This window comes from Callorhinus ursinus, unplaced genomic scaffold, assembly GCF_003265705.2.
Source record: "Callorhinus ursinus isolate GAN/ISIS: 27379988/994484 unplaced genomic scaffold, GSC_fseal_2.0 scaffold41, whole genome shotgun sequence".
In the NCBI taxonomy this organism is placed as follows: Eukaryota; Metazoa; Chordata; class Mammalia; order Carnivora; family Otariidae; genus Callorhinus; species Callorhinus ursinus.
This window is the reverse complement of record NW_027397103.1, coordinates 2112393-2125034: the sequence shown is the minus strand read 5'-3', so window position 1 is coordinate 2125034 and position 12642 is coordinate 2112393. Positions and strand designations below refer to the sequence as shown.

Sequence of the window (12642 nt, the reverse complement as noted above, 5' to 3'; positions counted from 1 at the left end):
CATTCAAGGAAGTTCACTTAATCCAATTTACTGAAGCCTGTATCCTTTGAGTACTGATGGAAACACTGGTGGCACATACTGAGGTCCTATTTCCGGATCTCAGACCGTGTGGGTTTGAGCAAACACAGCAAGAACGAGAACCCTGGCTAAATTTCCTTGGATGGCTCCGGTAGAGCTGCTGGTGACCCAGCTTGCTCTCTTGGATGCAGCGACGCAAAAGAATGTCAGATGACTTTATTAATCTTTAAAACAACAAACCAACACTCAGCATTCCTGCATTGAGATAACTAAGGAAGATGGATGGACAGCTTGCCAAGCACCCTCATTGGAATTAGTATTAACCTCTTTGGGGCTAGTTTGGAATCATCAGCTTAACAGTTCTTTAGAGCAGGTGATAATGGATGTTTCTCACAACGAATGGCAGTGTGTGCTGAGAAAAAAGCAGGAATTGGACTTTGGTAAGGAGAGTCCTGAAGTCAAGGAGGAAGAAGTAATTGAGAGTAATCCCAAATATTAACTGGTAGGCTTCAGAGGTGATAATTATGCAAGTGGCTTCCAGGAGTTATGTCAAATACTTAAGTTGTTTTTTTAAGCTAGGTTTTATTGCCATTGCTTTTTTTCAGCATTATATGGTGAACAACTTCAAACTTAAAAACGTTGAAGGAATAGCATAATGAACGCTTTTACCTTTCACCTAAGTTCACCAATTGTTAGCATTTTGCTAACAATTCTCTTTTTACTGTTTTACTATGTTGAAAATAAGTTACAGACCTCATGAATGACAGTTCACCACCAAATACAAGAAAAATGGCCCCCGAAATGACATTCTTCTGTATAAGCACAGTTGTCATGACCACATCAAAGAAATTCAGCTAATTAAATACCTCATATAGTATATATTTCTATTTCTCCATTTGTCTCAAGGGTCCTGTATTTTCAGTCAGGTCCAATCAGAGATTGCTCATCATATGTATTTGTCAAGTCTTCAGTCTCCTTTGATCTATAACAGTTTCTCTAGCCTCTTTTTTTTTTGTTTATTTTCTTCCTATGGCATGGATATTTTTGAAGCATCCAGGCCATTTGTTGTATATGGAGCTCTAGAGTTTGGATTTGTTGGTTTCTTTTTTTCATGAGTAGATTCGGGTTAAACATTTAAACATTCATAGGTGATATATTTTTTAATGACCTTTTAAGAGTAAGATGATTTGGATGCCGTATTATTTGAACCCCAAACTCCTAGGGACCAAGGGAAAAGATCATGATAAAGAAAGGTTATTCAATGAAATCAACTTCTGCCAGCCCAACTCCATTTGAATAATAATCGTACCTCACTTAGGGACACATACTTCAGAACAAGAAATTCCTATTTGAATCTTGTGGGGCTTGTCTCGTGGTATTTTTCCAGGAATAAAACTCCCCCTGCTTTGAGCATGGCATGTGTGGCAGATGGGACTCACACTGGCCCTCAATAATTAAGAAGCTGCCCTTGGCCAGATGAGATGAAAGAGTTCCTTCATTCAGGGGCAGGAGGGATCATTCTGATTTTACTGTACATGGAGGAATCTGGTCTATGGCTGGATCTAAAAGTTAATTATTAAGGAGCCATTGGAAAAGCAAAGACTGAAGGGTAATGAAGGTTGTTGGAGCAGTTTCAGGATAAAGTTAAATTTATTCTGGTTTTCTTGGCCTTAAAGTAACTGGAGTTCAATAGCCAGGTGGTTCATTTTAAAATTGGAGGGTACTGCACACTGCTTATTCCAAGGGGTTTATGTTTTTAGGGGTCCCAAGAAGAGCGGGGAAAACTTATCAGAAGGGAGTGACACAAAGTCAGGATTCCCAACTGAGTTAAGAACCTCTTGTGCTGTCAATGCACTATTCTTTACCTGTTTCCTAAGGAACAAAACAGGCTTTGGCCTTACACCTTGGGAACTTCACTGCTCGTTCTACTGGTCAGGATATAGAGAACATGACCGAAATAGTGTGTGGAAGAAAGAAGTACCTGGAAAATCCTTTTTTCCAGAGGTGATAATTCTTTGTCCTCCTAGCCAGTTAGTGTCAAGACAAGTCTGGAAAAGAAATTGGACTGGTTACTTAAATTCTTTTCTCCCCTCTTTCCCACTTTGGCAGATGCTGAGGGTTGGAAAAGCAAAAGCAGATGTGTGGCCCAAAACTGCTCCCAAAAAAGGTGAGAATGACCTTTTAGTGGAGGGGGAATTTGGTCCCTTTCAGAATGTCAGAGTCTCTAGAATCGTCTCTAAAATTGTAACACTGGTATTTTGTAGATGAGAACAGCTTAGTTCCTCCTGCTCCTGTGGACAGCGATGGGGAGAGTGATAACTCAGACCGTGTTCCTGTGCCCAGTTTCCAGAATTCCTTCAGCCAAGCTATTGAAGCAGCCTTCATGAAACTGGACACACCAGCTACTTCAGATCCCCTCTCTGGTAAAAGCAAAGAAATGGAGTGCTCGGTACAGGGTTGTCATTCCCACCTGGATCCCATGGTGGACATCACTAATTAGGCACTTCTCTCTGAGCCTGTAGGTTTACAGGCTATTGTCAGTTAATAGTCCTTTTGGTATGTCAGCTAGGACCTTTTTGCCACCCCACATTAATTCTTGAGGCCTAGATGTGAAATTCTGAGAAACTCTATTTTGTCCCTTCTAAGACATAGTAGTGGAGAGTAGATTTTAGAATCCTGAGTTTGGTAGAGGGTGGCTAATAGATGGAGAAGTCAGGCTTGAAGCCCACACCACTCTGTGGTTATTCAGTTAGACAAGAACATTAACGTTTAGGGTGTGCCTTATCTGCGCTTAGCATTGTGCTCATTTTATTCTCCCACCAACTATATTAAATGGGTAGAACTATCACGGGTAGAGCAGATGAGGAAATGGGTCTAGGGACTTAAAGGGACTTGCCCAAATACCTGGAGCATGCAAAGACTGGTATCTGGATCCATGCAGTCCTCATCCTAGAACCTTAGCTGCCTCTCTGGGACTCTCAGGAGTGAAAACTGACTGTGGGCAAGGGGATGGCATTCAAAAGCTAATAAGCTCTTTCTGTGTTTCCATTTAGAAGAGAAAGGAGGAAAGAAAAGAAAAAAACAGAAACAAAAGCTCCTGTTCAGCACCTCAGTCGTCCACACCAAGTGACACTACTGGCCCAGCTACCTTCTCCATCTGGTTTTCTTTTTTCTCTGCTTTTGTTTTGCTGCTGTAATTTTTAAGTATTTGAGTTTGAAAAGATTAGCTCTGGGGGGAGGGGGTTTCCACAGTGTGAGGGGGAACCAAGAAAATTTTAAATACAGTGTATTTTCCAGCTTCCCATCTTTACACCAAAATAAAGTATTGACACAAGAGATCTCTTCCTGCCAAGATTTTTAGTTTGTTACCAGGGTTAGTCTTTTTTTTGACCCATGTGTAATTAGTTTTTCTCAGCCCAAATAAGTTTGAGTCCGTTCACCATCCCTTGGAGCAGCCCACACCCCAGAGTGTTCTAGCACTGCTCTGCTGACATGTCAGAGCCTCATGGTTTCAACACATCGCTCAGTGTGTCTTTTAATAATAGTTGAGTCTTTCCTGTTTAGTTTTCCTCTTGTTAAAGAAACAGAGGATGGGAATAAAATGGATTTAGGACGCCCAGCTTGAATTGCAGTTTTTCTTCTGAGAAATGGCCAGGCTGCGGTGCCGGGCCTGGTTTGCTTACCTGTGTGCTAGAGGGTTTTAGATCTTGTATGTGGCTCATTTGGCAAGGAAAGCTGTAATTGTCACTAAAGAAGCCCTGGAACCTGCCAACTGTTAGATGAAGCTTGTTTCTAGTGACAGTGGCCTGAGTTGTAGGAACAGAGGAGTCTGGCACACCTGGAGGCGGAGCTGGGCAGTTTTGAAAGCAGTGGTAGTGCCCACTGCCTCCCTGTTTTCTAGAGCAGTCAATGACTTGGTTGGAGCAGAATTTGAGTGATGTGAATTATTTTGCTGTTTAATAGTGACCTCTAGGTATAATATAGAATGTGAAGGCAAACAGTTGCAATAAATCACCTGCACAAGCAACGCTGAGCTTTCTGGTTTTTTAAAGTTCTTTACAGGTTAGCTAGACACACTTCTTTTTGTTTTTTTTTTTTTTTAAGATTTTATTTATTTGACAGACACAGAGAGGGAACACAAGCAGGGGGAGTGGGAGAGGGAGAAGTAGCCTTCCTGCAGAGCAGGGAGTCGGACTCGGGGCTCGATCCCAGGACCCTGGGACCATGACCTGAGCCGAAGGCAGCACGCTTAACGACTGAGCCACCCCAGGCGCCCCTAGACACACTTCTTAAATAGGTTAAAGTAATAGCTGCTACAAGCTTGAGCACTCTGCCGACACGGGGCAGTGTCTTTCCTACTGTCAGGCCTAAGGGGTTCCCGAGTTGGGCTTAGCTTTACCTGTCATTCTTTTAAGAAAGAGGTTCAGAAATCCTGGGACAGGAACTGTCCTGGGTGCATGAGGGTGTTCCAGCCCTGAAAGTGAGGGGACACATTGAAGCAAACATTACAAATCTGTTAAATGTAAAAGGGATTTTGAATAACATGTTTTGTTATACAAGAAAACAGATCCTAGAAATGTCCTTAGTTAAGTAGTGGATCCAAATCCTCCTAACCTCTGTGAGTGTGGCAGTGTCACTCCGTCTCAGGTGGCCCGGCCTGCAGAAAACTGGAAGTTGACAGCTGCTGCTTGGCTTTGTAATGTCAGGCAAGGCCAGGTTTTGTCACCCCCACCCACCCCAAGAAAAGTGCAAGAACGACGTTTGTTATCCTGTTACCTGATTAAGGATTGGTAAGGAATCTCGTATTTTTAAGGCCCCGTGGGTCAGTAAGGAGACCAGCTATAGATTTGTGCCAGTTCAGTTGTCGTGTCTAATACTTTTACTCTAAATAACTTGAATTGCTTAGGGTTCATCCTAGGGGTGAGGGCACAAGGCCTCAAGTGGGAGGCTATACATCTAGCATTATAGGGAGCCAGTCTCCCTGCTGAGGCCAGGGATAGAGGGGGAAGGAGACCTGGCCAAGCTTGAACTTCATAAGTATACTAAATGCTACAGAAGCCAAGTACATTTTTCTTTTTTAAGATTTTATTTATTTGACAGACACACAGTAAGAGAGGGGACACAAGCAGGGTGGAGTGGGAGAGGGAGAAGCAGGCTTCCTGCGGAGCAGGTAGCCTGATGTGAGGCTCAATCCCAGGACCCTGGGATCATGACCTGAGCCGAAGGCAGACGCTTAATGACTGAGCCACCCAGGCGCCCCGTATATTTCTTTAAGTTTCTATTTGAGAGAGAGGCGAGAGACAGAGCAGGAGAGGGAGAGAGCAAAGAGAGTCCGAAGCAGACTCCATGCTGAGCACAGAGCCGGGACTCAGGGCTCAATCCCACAATCGTGAGATCATGACCTGAGCCAAAACCAAGAGTCAGATGCTTAACGGACTGAGCCACCCAGGCGCCTTGCCAAGTGCTTTTATTAAACCTCCTCAGCCAGGCAATTAGATAGAGACGTTTGTAACTACTGGGGGTTCACCACCTGCAGAACCACTTAGCCAGGCAGCGCTAGGTAAAGGTGACTTCAGTTTAAGTGAACAAGTCCTCCATTTTGAGCTGATACCTTGGCCTCTGGTCTGCAGTCATCCATTTTGGCAAACTAGCAGATGCTGCTGCCTTCCAGAATGTCCTGTTCCAACAAGTGGGCCCTGAATCTCAGGCCCAGCACAGCCTGCAGAGAGGTTCACTCCATTGCTTCAGCAGCCTCCTCCTCACCGCCATTGTCTGAAAGCTCCTCCTCATCTGATCTCTCCTCTAGTAAACAGCTTCTGGTGACAGACTTCTGGATAGCTTCCCGTTCTGCTGGAAAGGCAGGCAGAGCAGGGATGAAAGGTCTTTGGGAGTGACCTCTTACTCAGGCTAGTTACTGCTCAGTGGGCACTGGCTAATGTTGCTTACCTTCATCAGTGCAGTTCTGCAATAAGATCAACAGCTGTCTCCTGTTGTAACGAATCAGGAACTTCTGACATGTTCTAATTGTACCTGGCACATGAAAGAGCTCCATGGTCAACAGCTTGTGAAAGGTGTCTGCCTCAAAGACTTTCCAAGTTAGGTGAAAGCCTCCCGTTCTGGCAGGATAGCAGGAAGACCCACCTGCCTGTCAAGACTGAACCCTGGACCTGTTACTATTGAAAATCAGCAGCCATACCACATGCACCCCTACCTCCCACGTGTAAGGTGTTGAGGAAACACGGGTAACGGTGTCCTTTGTTCTCCAAGTATGTGATGAAAGGAAGAGCTGAGCACACAAGTTGGTAGAATTCCTTCCGGCATCGAAGTAGCACTATTCCAGTATAGGCATTGAGGTATCGCACTACAGCAGGGGGAAAAAATCATTTGGGGAAACTGGATTCACTTAAAAATCTTAAGAGTAACTGAGAGTCTACTGTGTGCCAGGCAGTGGCGCTTGGGATGCATCAGTGAGTAAAAAATTTCTGAAGGAAAAAAAACCTTAGGACAGACCTTCATTTATGGAAAAGGGATAAACCACACCCAGGGCTTTGTACACCACTCAGAACTGGTGAATGAATTTGGAATTTTAAATGCTCCTCTAATTCCCTGATTAACTGATAAGTGGGGTAGGGATTGGCAGGGAACCATCTTCCTCAGAGGAAACCCTTGGCTGAAAAACAGGTGGTGGTTTTTTTTTTAAGATTTCATTTATTTGACAGCACAAGCGGGGGGAGAAGCAGGCTCCCCCTGAGCTGGGAGCCTGATGGGCTGGATCCCAGCACTGTGGGATCATGACCTGAGCCAAAGGCAGAAGCTTAAGGCACTTGAGCCACCCAGGCGCCCCCTGAAAAACAGGTTCTATTGCAACTGGACTCTCTAGGTACTTGAAGAGGCTGAGAATGACCCAATATAAGTGAACTGTGCCTATGTGCATGTAATTCTCCAGTATTCAATTTTAAGCAAAGGGTAAAAGAGGTAATGAATTTAAATATTAAAGTGTGGCTAGGGGAGTCCGGGTGGCTCAGTCGGTTAAGCGTCTGCCTTCAGCTCAGGTCTTAATCCCAGGGTCCTGGGATGAAGCCCTGTGTCAAGCTCCCTGCTCAACGCGGAGTCTGCTGCTCCCTCTCCTCCCTGTTCCTGCTCGCTCTCGCTGTCTCTCTCTTTCCAATAAATATTTAAATAAAATTGTGAAAAAAAAACCACTTGAAAAAAGCGTGCCTGTCAGAAGAATCCTCTTCCTCATTTACATACGGTGGTGGGTTCTGTATTTCATCTGCCCTATTAAGGGCTTTTTAGGGGTAATTTTGACAATATTTTTCCCCATGGGATGTCAATGTAACCAAGTAACTTAACTCGGAACTACACATGGCTTTCCCCATTTAATTCATTATCCTGCTCAATTCAATCACAATCCCCACTATACACGTGTGAAATAGGTAAAGCAGATTCTTGCGCAAAGTGCCCTGCCTTACAGCTCTCCGCCTAAACTCGGACTCGTCCAGACTTGGGCTTAGACTCCGAGTGGCCTCAAGAGGACGATACTGTACAGTGAAGTCTGTGTATCGGGCTTGCAAGCTCCTGCGGTCGCTCGTACCCCTTCTTTCTCCCTCTTCCGGCCCCCGTTCCCTCCCAATCCCGCCGTCCGCCTAGTTCCCCAGGACCCTCGCACCCGCGAAGCCGATGGAGCAGGAGGCCGCGCCGAAAGTCCCGTGCACGCGGGCGATCGTGTCCCGTATGAGGCCGCCCAGCACTCGGTCCTCCAGACTCAGGCGGCAGCGGGGGTCATCAGACACCACTTCGCAGAGCAGGTACCTGCGGCGGGCAGCAGGAAAGTGAGCGCGGGGCCGAGGCCGCGGGGACCCGACAGGGAAGCGGGTGCTGGACAGAGTCCTTACCTGTGTTTGAACCGCACCATGGCTGCCTCCGCGCCCGGCGGCCCTGCGCCCGAACCGGATATCTGCTGGCGGCCAATGGGAAATTACCCTCCGCCGTCTTGCAACCACTCAGAGAGGGAAACAGGGTAGGAGGGCGGGGCTAGAGAGTTGGGAGGCCGAACCCAGTGTCAGTCTCCTTTAAGCCCTACCTCCCTCTACATTTGTAGAGCGCATGCGTCGTGCTGACAGCCCCGCCGAGTTAGTTGTTTGGGGGTGGAGATCCGCGGTGGAGTGGCGTGTGGTTGCGTTGGGTGTTTCTGCAACACGCTAGTTTGCAATTCTGTGTAGGACGCAGCCGCATTTGGGGCTCTTGGGCTATTTACTTTTTATTACCTTGCTGTGAAGTTGTGTATGCACTTATATTCGCTCCCTAAACTAGACGGCACAACTTTTGAGGGCAAGACCCTGCATTTACACGCCTGGGATTGACACGGTAAATCGGACCCCTAGTTTCAGGTTAGAGCTCTGTTTAATTTTTTCGTACAGCCAAATATATTATTACTGTTTGGGTCTTTCAACAATCTTATGGAAACCTGTGTATTGCCTCGGCTTTTGTTTGCAGAAACAATCCGTGGTTGTTACATTTTACTTAAAAAAAAAGTATCAAGAAGGAAATAAAAAATTATAATCTCAGCACCGGGAGAGAATAATTTATCATGTAGTGTATTTTCTTCCTTTTCGTTCCCCCTGTGCCATCGGGCCTCAAAGTGAGGTCCAGGGACCACTGGGTTTTCTGAGACTCTTTCCAGGTGTCCCTAATGTCAAATTACTTTCATAATAATACTAAAACGTTATTTGCCTTTTTCACTTTCTCAGAGTGGACAGTAAAGTTTTCCAGAGATTATGTGACAGGTGCTGACATTATAACTTGGATGGCTAATGGGATTTTCTATTGTGTTTTAAACACTTCTCAGTTTTATTTGTTTACTTGGAATCTTTACATTTCTCAAGAAGTTTTAATATCCATGATAAGTATCAATATATCCTATAAAAACAAAAGTTCTTTGGGATCCTCAATAATTTAAGAACATAAAGGGGTCCTGAGACAAAAAACTTAGAACTGCTGCTCTATGATTAATTATATTTTTCCTTTTATTTTCTTATGAATAGGATCAAACTGTTTAGCACTTTTTTTGCTTTTTTTTACAACTGAATTATTGAGGTGTACTATGCATAAAGTACATATTAAGTGTAAGGCTTAATGAATTTTTACATATGTGTAGACTTTTGTAACTACCACCCATATTAATAGGGAGCATTTCCACACCCAAGAAGGCTCCTTGCTCTCTTCCCAGTCAAAACCTTCCCAGAAATAGCCTCTGTTTTGAATTCTATCATGATAAGACCAATTTCGCCTGTTCTTGAACTTTATTTATTTTGAAAGATTTTATTTTTTAAATTTATTTGAGAGAGAGAGTGCGACAGAGCACAAGCAGTGGGGAAGGGCAGAGGGAGAGGGAGAAGCAGACTCCCCGATGAGCAGGGAGCCCTATTCTGGGCTGGGATCCCAGGACCTTGGGATCATGACCTCAGCTGAAGGCAGCCGCTTAACCAACTGAGCCACCCAGGCACTCCTGTTCTTGAACTTTATATAAAAACCAACAGTATGTTTGTGTGTGTGTGTGTGTGTGTGTGTGTGTGTGTGTGTGTGTGTGTGGCTCCTTTTGCTCAACATAACGTAAGATTCATTCTTGTTTGACTGTTTTCATGTCAACCCTTCTGCAATGTTGTTTTTCAGCTGCACAGATATAACACTGCTAAATTGGTCAGTATTCCCACGATAGACAAATTAGTTCCAGATTTTTTTGTTATACCCAGTACGCTAGTTCACAGCTTTGTAACTTGATCTTTATACTTATCCCTATTTGTAGAATTGTGGAATTGGCTGGCCCTGTGAGGTCTATGAAGGGAGGCCACGTATTTGCAAAGTCTGGAATGAATCCTCAATTTCCCCATCTCTCAACTCTTTGCCACCATAAAGAAGGGATGTTGAGGAAGGAAGGGCAAGAGGGGAGGCGGGGAGGCGGGAGGGCAGTGGCCCTGCTGAGGGACCTGTGTCTACGCTATCTCATCCCAAAACAACCTGTTTATCCAAAAACGGTTTCGCCAGCATCCCCCTTTGGCCAGCAGGGGGCGTCAGAGGCCCGTTGTGCGCGGAGAAGAGCCTCAGAGCACCCCTCCCTGCGCCTCGCGTCCCTCAAGTAACACCAACACTTCCTAGCTTTCAACTCGCTTAATCCCAACGCCGCGCCCATTTTATTGATGCAGTTGGGGCTCAGACCAAAGTCACATCCAGTAAGGAGCTGGATTAGAATTCGAACCCAAGGCCATCCGACTCGAGTCCTTACTCTCGCCCACGCAGCAGCTGCTATCCTGTGCACGGTTTTGCCTGTCCCCTCACTATTTTCCAGCCACTTGCTGCCGGGGAGGCTAATTCACGTCCCTAGACCTCAGTTTCCTCATCTGTGTAACAGGATGACGGTGGTCCCTCGCTCGCGAGTGAACCGGAGAGAAACGAGATAGCGTGGGCGAAACGCCTGACACCGGGAGCGCACCGTACACGCCGTTTTGAGTGAATGGTCTGTTCCTCCCCGCCCCCGGCGTAGCCCCCGGAGCAAGCACACTGGGGGGCAGTCCCGGGCCTCCCCTCCTCGGGACGGGGTCCGGCTCCCCCCGCCGGCCGCACGGGGGGGGGTCCAGACATCCGCGGTGGCCCGGCAGCCGGGGCGGCGGCGTGGGCGGTGCAGCCCGCTCCCCGCGGTAATTAGCCCGCGCCGGCTCCGGCTCCGCCAGCCGCTAATTACACGTCTCCTAATGAGGCCGGCGGCTGTTTGCAACCACCCGGGTCCCCGCCGCGCGGCGCGGGAGGCCGCGGGGGAATCCGCCGGTGGAGGCGTGGACGCGCTCGGCGGCGGCGACGCGCCTGCGCCTCGGTGGTGCGGGTCCCCGGGATGCCTGCCGGGCGGGGGCGGGGCGCTCGCCCGCAGTCGCTCCTCGAACCTTCACCGCAGCGCCCGAGTGATCCCCACCTTACAGGGAGAAGGGCCGCCGAGGCTCAAACTCACAGGTACAGAACTCAGGCGGGAAGAGGCTAATCGCGATCTGACCCCAACCTGGGCACTTACTTGATCGGTGGGGGTACTTGCCGTTGTTACTCCTGGGAGTTCTCTGAAAGGGCAGATCCTACATCAGATCAATAAGGGGAAGGTGGGGGTGCTTGGGAAACTTCCTTCCAGTGCCTTCTTCTCACTTGACAGTTCCCATTTGCTCTTTTGGATCAGACACAAAATGGAATTATTAGCTTTGGCAAGGCCTTTAAAACTTACTTGGAAACATAAGTCACCCATCCCATTTTCCAGACTGGGACATCTGGAACATTCCCTAGGACGTGGTTGGGGCAACTGCTAAATCGCTCTCCTAGATGGGGATGGGGGGGCCACCGCTGTGTACCTTGTTCCCAGGCTCTTCTGAGGTGGGGTCCAGAGTAGCTGCTTTTATTCTTCATCTGTATCTTCGGGGCTTCCATGTATCAGGCTCTCACTGTGTGCCAGGCACTGTGTAAGCACTTTCATTTAGCCCTCAGGACAACCTTCTCTGAGGTCAAGGAGCAAATGACTTGTCCAAGGTCACAATGTAATGTCAGCAGACAAAAGACCTTTTTTGTCTCCCCCCCACACCTGTGCTCTTAACCCCTTGCTCTCTACCTCTTCTGGGATGTCTGGGACCTAGAAGGATGTTCGGAGAAGGCAAACCCGATTGGGGTGTCATTCTGGGGTGACTTGGGCATCCAAGGGTCCCTACCAGGGTGTGGATGCTTGCTGCCATGGTGGGTAGTGGTAAAGGGAAATTGTATCTGCTGCAGCATTTTGTTAAGCAGCTGCTGCTCATTAGGGGCGCCTGCCCCTCTGATCCAATCAACCATTTCCCTGTAAAACCTTTATGGGAACAATCTGTATAAAATTCAACCCTCCATCTGCTTGGCCAGGGGCTTAGGGAGCCGCTGCGTCCTCCAGGTTCCCGGGGGGGCAGACATGGCCCTCTCTGGGCCTCAGAGACAGAACACTGCATCTCACTCCTCTCTCCTCACTGCCTCGTGGACTTCCTTCCCTCTTCCCTGCCTGCCGCGGGGGTTCACTCATCCAAAAATTAATTGAAATTACAAGGGCACTACGGTTTGACCCAGCAATTTCTCTGCCAGGAATTTATCCCACAGAGATTCTTGCAGTTGGGCCAAATGACAGGTGAATGAGGATGTGTCTTGCAGTATTGTTTCTGATAGCACAAGGCTATCTCAGTGTCTCTCAGAAAGGATCCACTGTATGTGTATATCTATCGGACACCATGTGCCAGAGGATGTTCTAAACACTTTACCTAGATTGACTCCTTTAACCCTCACAGCTACCCTTTACATGAGATACTTTAATTTTAGTAACTCATTTACAGGTGAGGAAAGGGAGACCCAGAGGGAACAGGTAGCTTGCCCAAGCTTCACATAGATAGTAAGCAGCAGTACCAGGCAGCCCATATTCTAAATCCCTATGCGAATATAACTTCTCTGTCTTTATGTGCATGGAGAATTTCCAAAAAGGGACCCAAAAGCAATTGGCGGAAGTTGCCTCTGGGGAGAAAAATTAAAGGTGTGGAGTCGGAGGGGAACTCCCCTTTTCCTGGGTCCCCTTTTGTACCATTC

At 47.2% G+C, this 12642-nt stretch overlaps 3 protein-coding genes across 6 annotated transcripts in view; 2 read left to right on the top strand and 1 right to left on the bottom strand.

Annotated features, from left to right (window-relative positions):
* The window catches only part of RNF10 (ring finger protein 10), a 37967-nt gene extending 34611 nt beyond the window's left edge, over positions 1-3356 (top strand). For all 3 annotated transcript variants that reach the window (XM_025889515.2, XM_025889514.2, XM_025889513.2), the window contains 3 exons: positions 2128-2185; positions 2283-2441; positions 3072-3356. In XM_025889515.2, coding sequence (XP_025745300.2) covers positions 2128-2185; positions 2283-2441; positions 3072-3148 — 294 coding nt within the window. In that variant the 3' untranslated portion in view covers positions 3149-3356. The remainder of the gene's footprint in view (positions 1-2127; positions 2186-2282; positions 2442-3071) is intronic.
* Positions 3357-5092: 1736 nt separating this feature from the next.
* POP5 (POP5 homolog, ribonuclease P/MRP subunit) lies at positions 5093-7973 on the bottom strand. Of its 2 annotated transcripts, none has more exons than XM_025889508.2 (5): positions 7914-7973; positions 7688-7830; positions 6230-6379; positions 5965-6048; positions 5093-5868 (listed from the first exon to the last, which is right to left on the bottom strand). In XM_025889508.2, the coding sequence occupies exons 1-5, from the start codon at positions 7931-7933 to the stop codon at positions 5750-5752; spliced, it is 516 nt and encodes a 171-aa protein (XP_025745293.1). In that variant the 5' UTR covers positions 7934-7973; the 3' UTR covers positions 5093-5749. The 2 variants fall into 2 exon arrangements, with proteins under 2 accessions (XP_025745293.1, XP_025745295.1); XM_025889510.2 differs by having other exon boundaries at positions 5093-5865.
* Positions 7974-10908: 2935 nt separating this feature from the next.
* Positions 10909-12642, top strand: part of CABP1 (calcium binding protein 1) — a 54690-nt gene continuing 52956 nt past the window's right edge. The window contains exon 1 of the mRNA XM_025889517.2: positions 10909-11019. The gene's annotated coding sequence lies outside the window, so the exon portion shown is untranslated. The remainder of the gene's footprint in view (positions 11020-12642) is intronic.

What these genes read in the sequence shown, in the direction of transcription:
- POP5 (XM_025889508.2), bottom strand. Translation starts at nt 7,933, where the DNA reads ATGGTGCGGTTCAAACACAG. An exon ending in ATGGTGCGGTTCAAACACAG is followed by an intron (nt 7,831 to 7,913) that starts GTAAGGACTCTG and finishes TGCCCGCCGCAG; the next exon opens with GTACCTGCTCTGCGAAGTGG. An exon ending in GCAGAACTGCACTGATGAAG is followed by an intron (nt 5,869 to 5,964) that starts GTAAGCAACATT and finishes CTGCCTTTCCAG; the next exon opens with CAGAACGGGAAGCTATCCAG.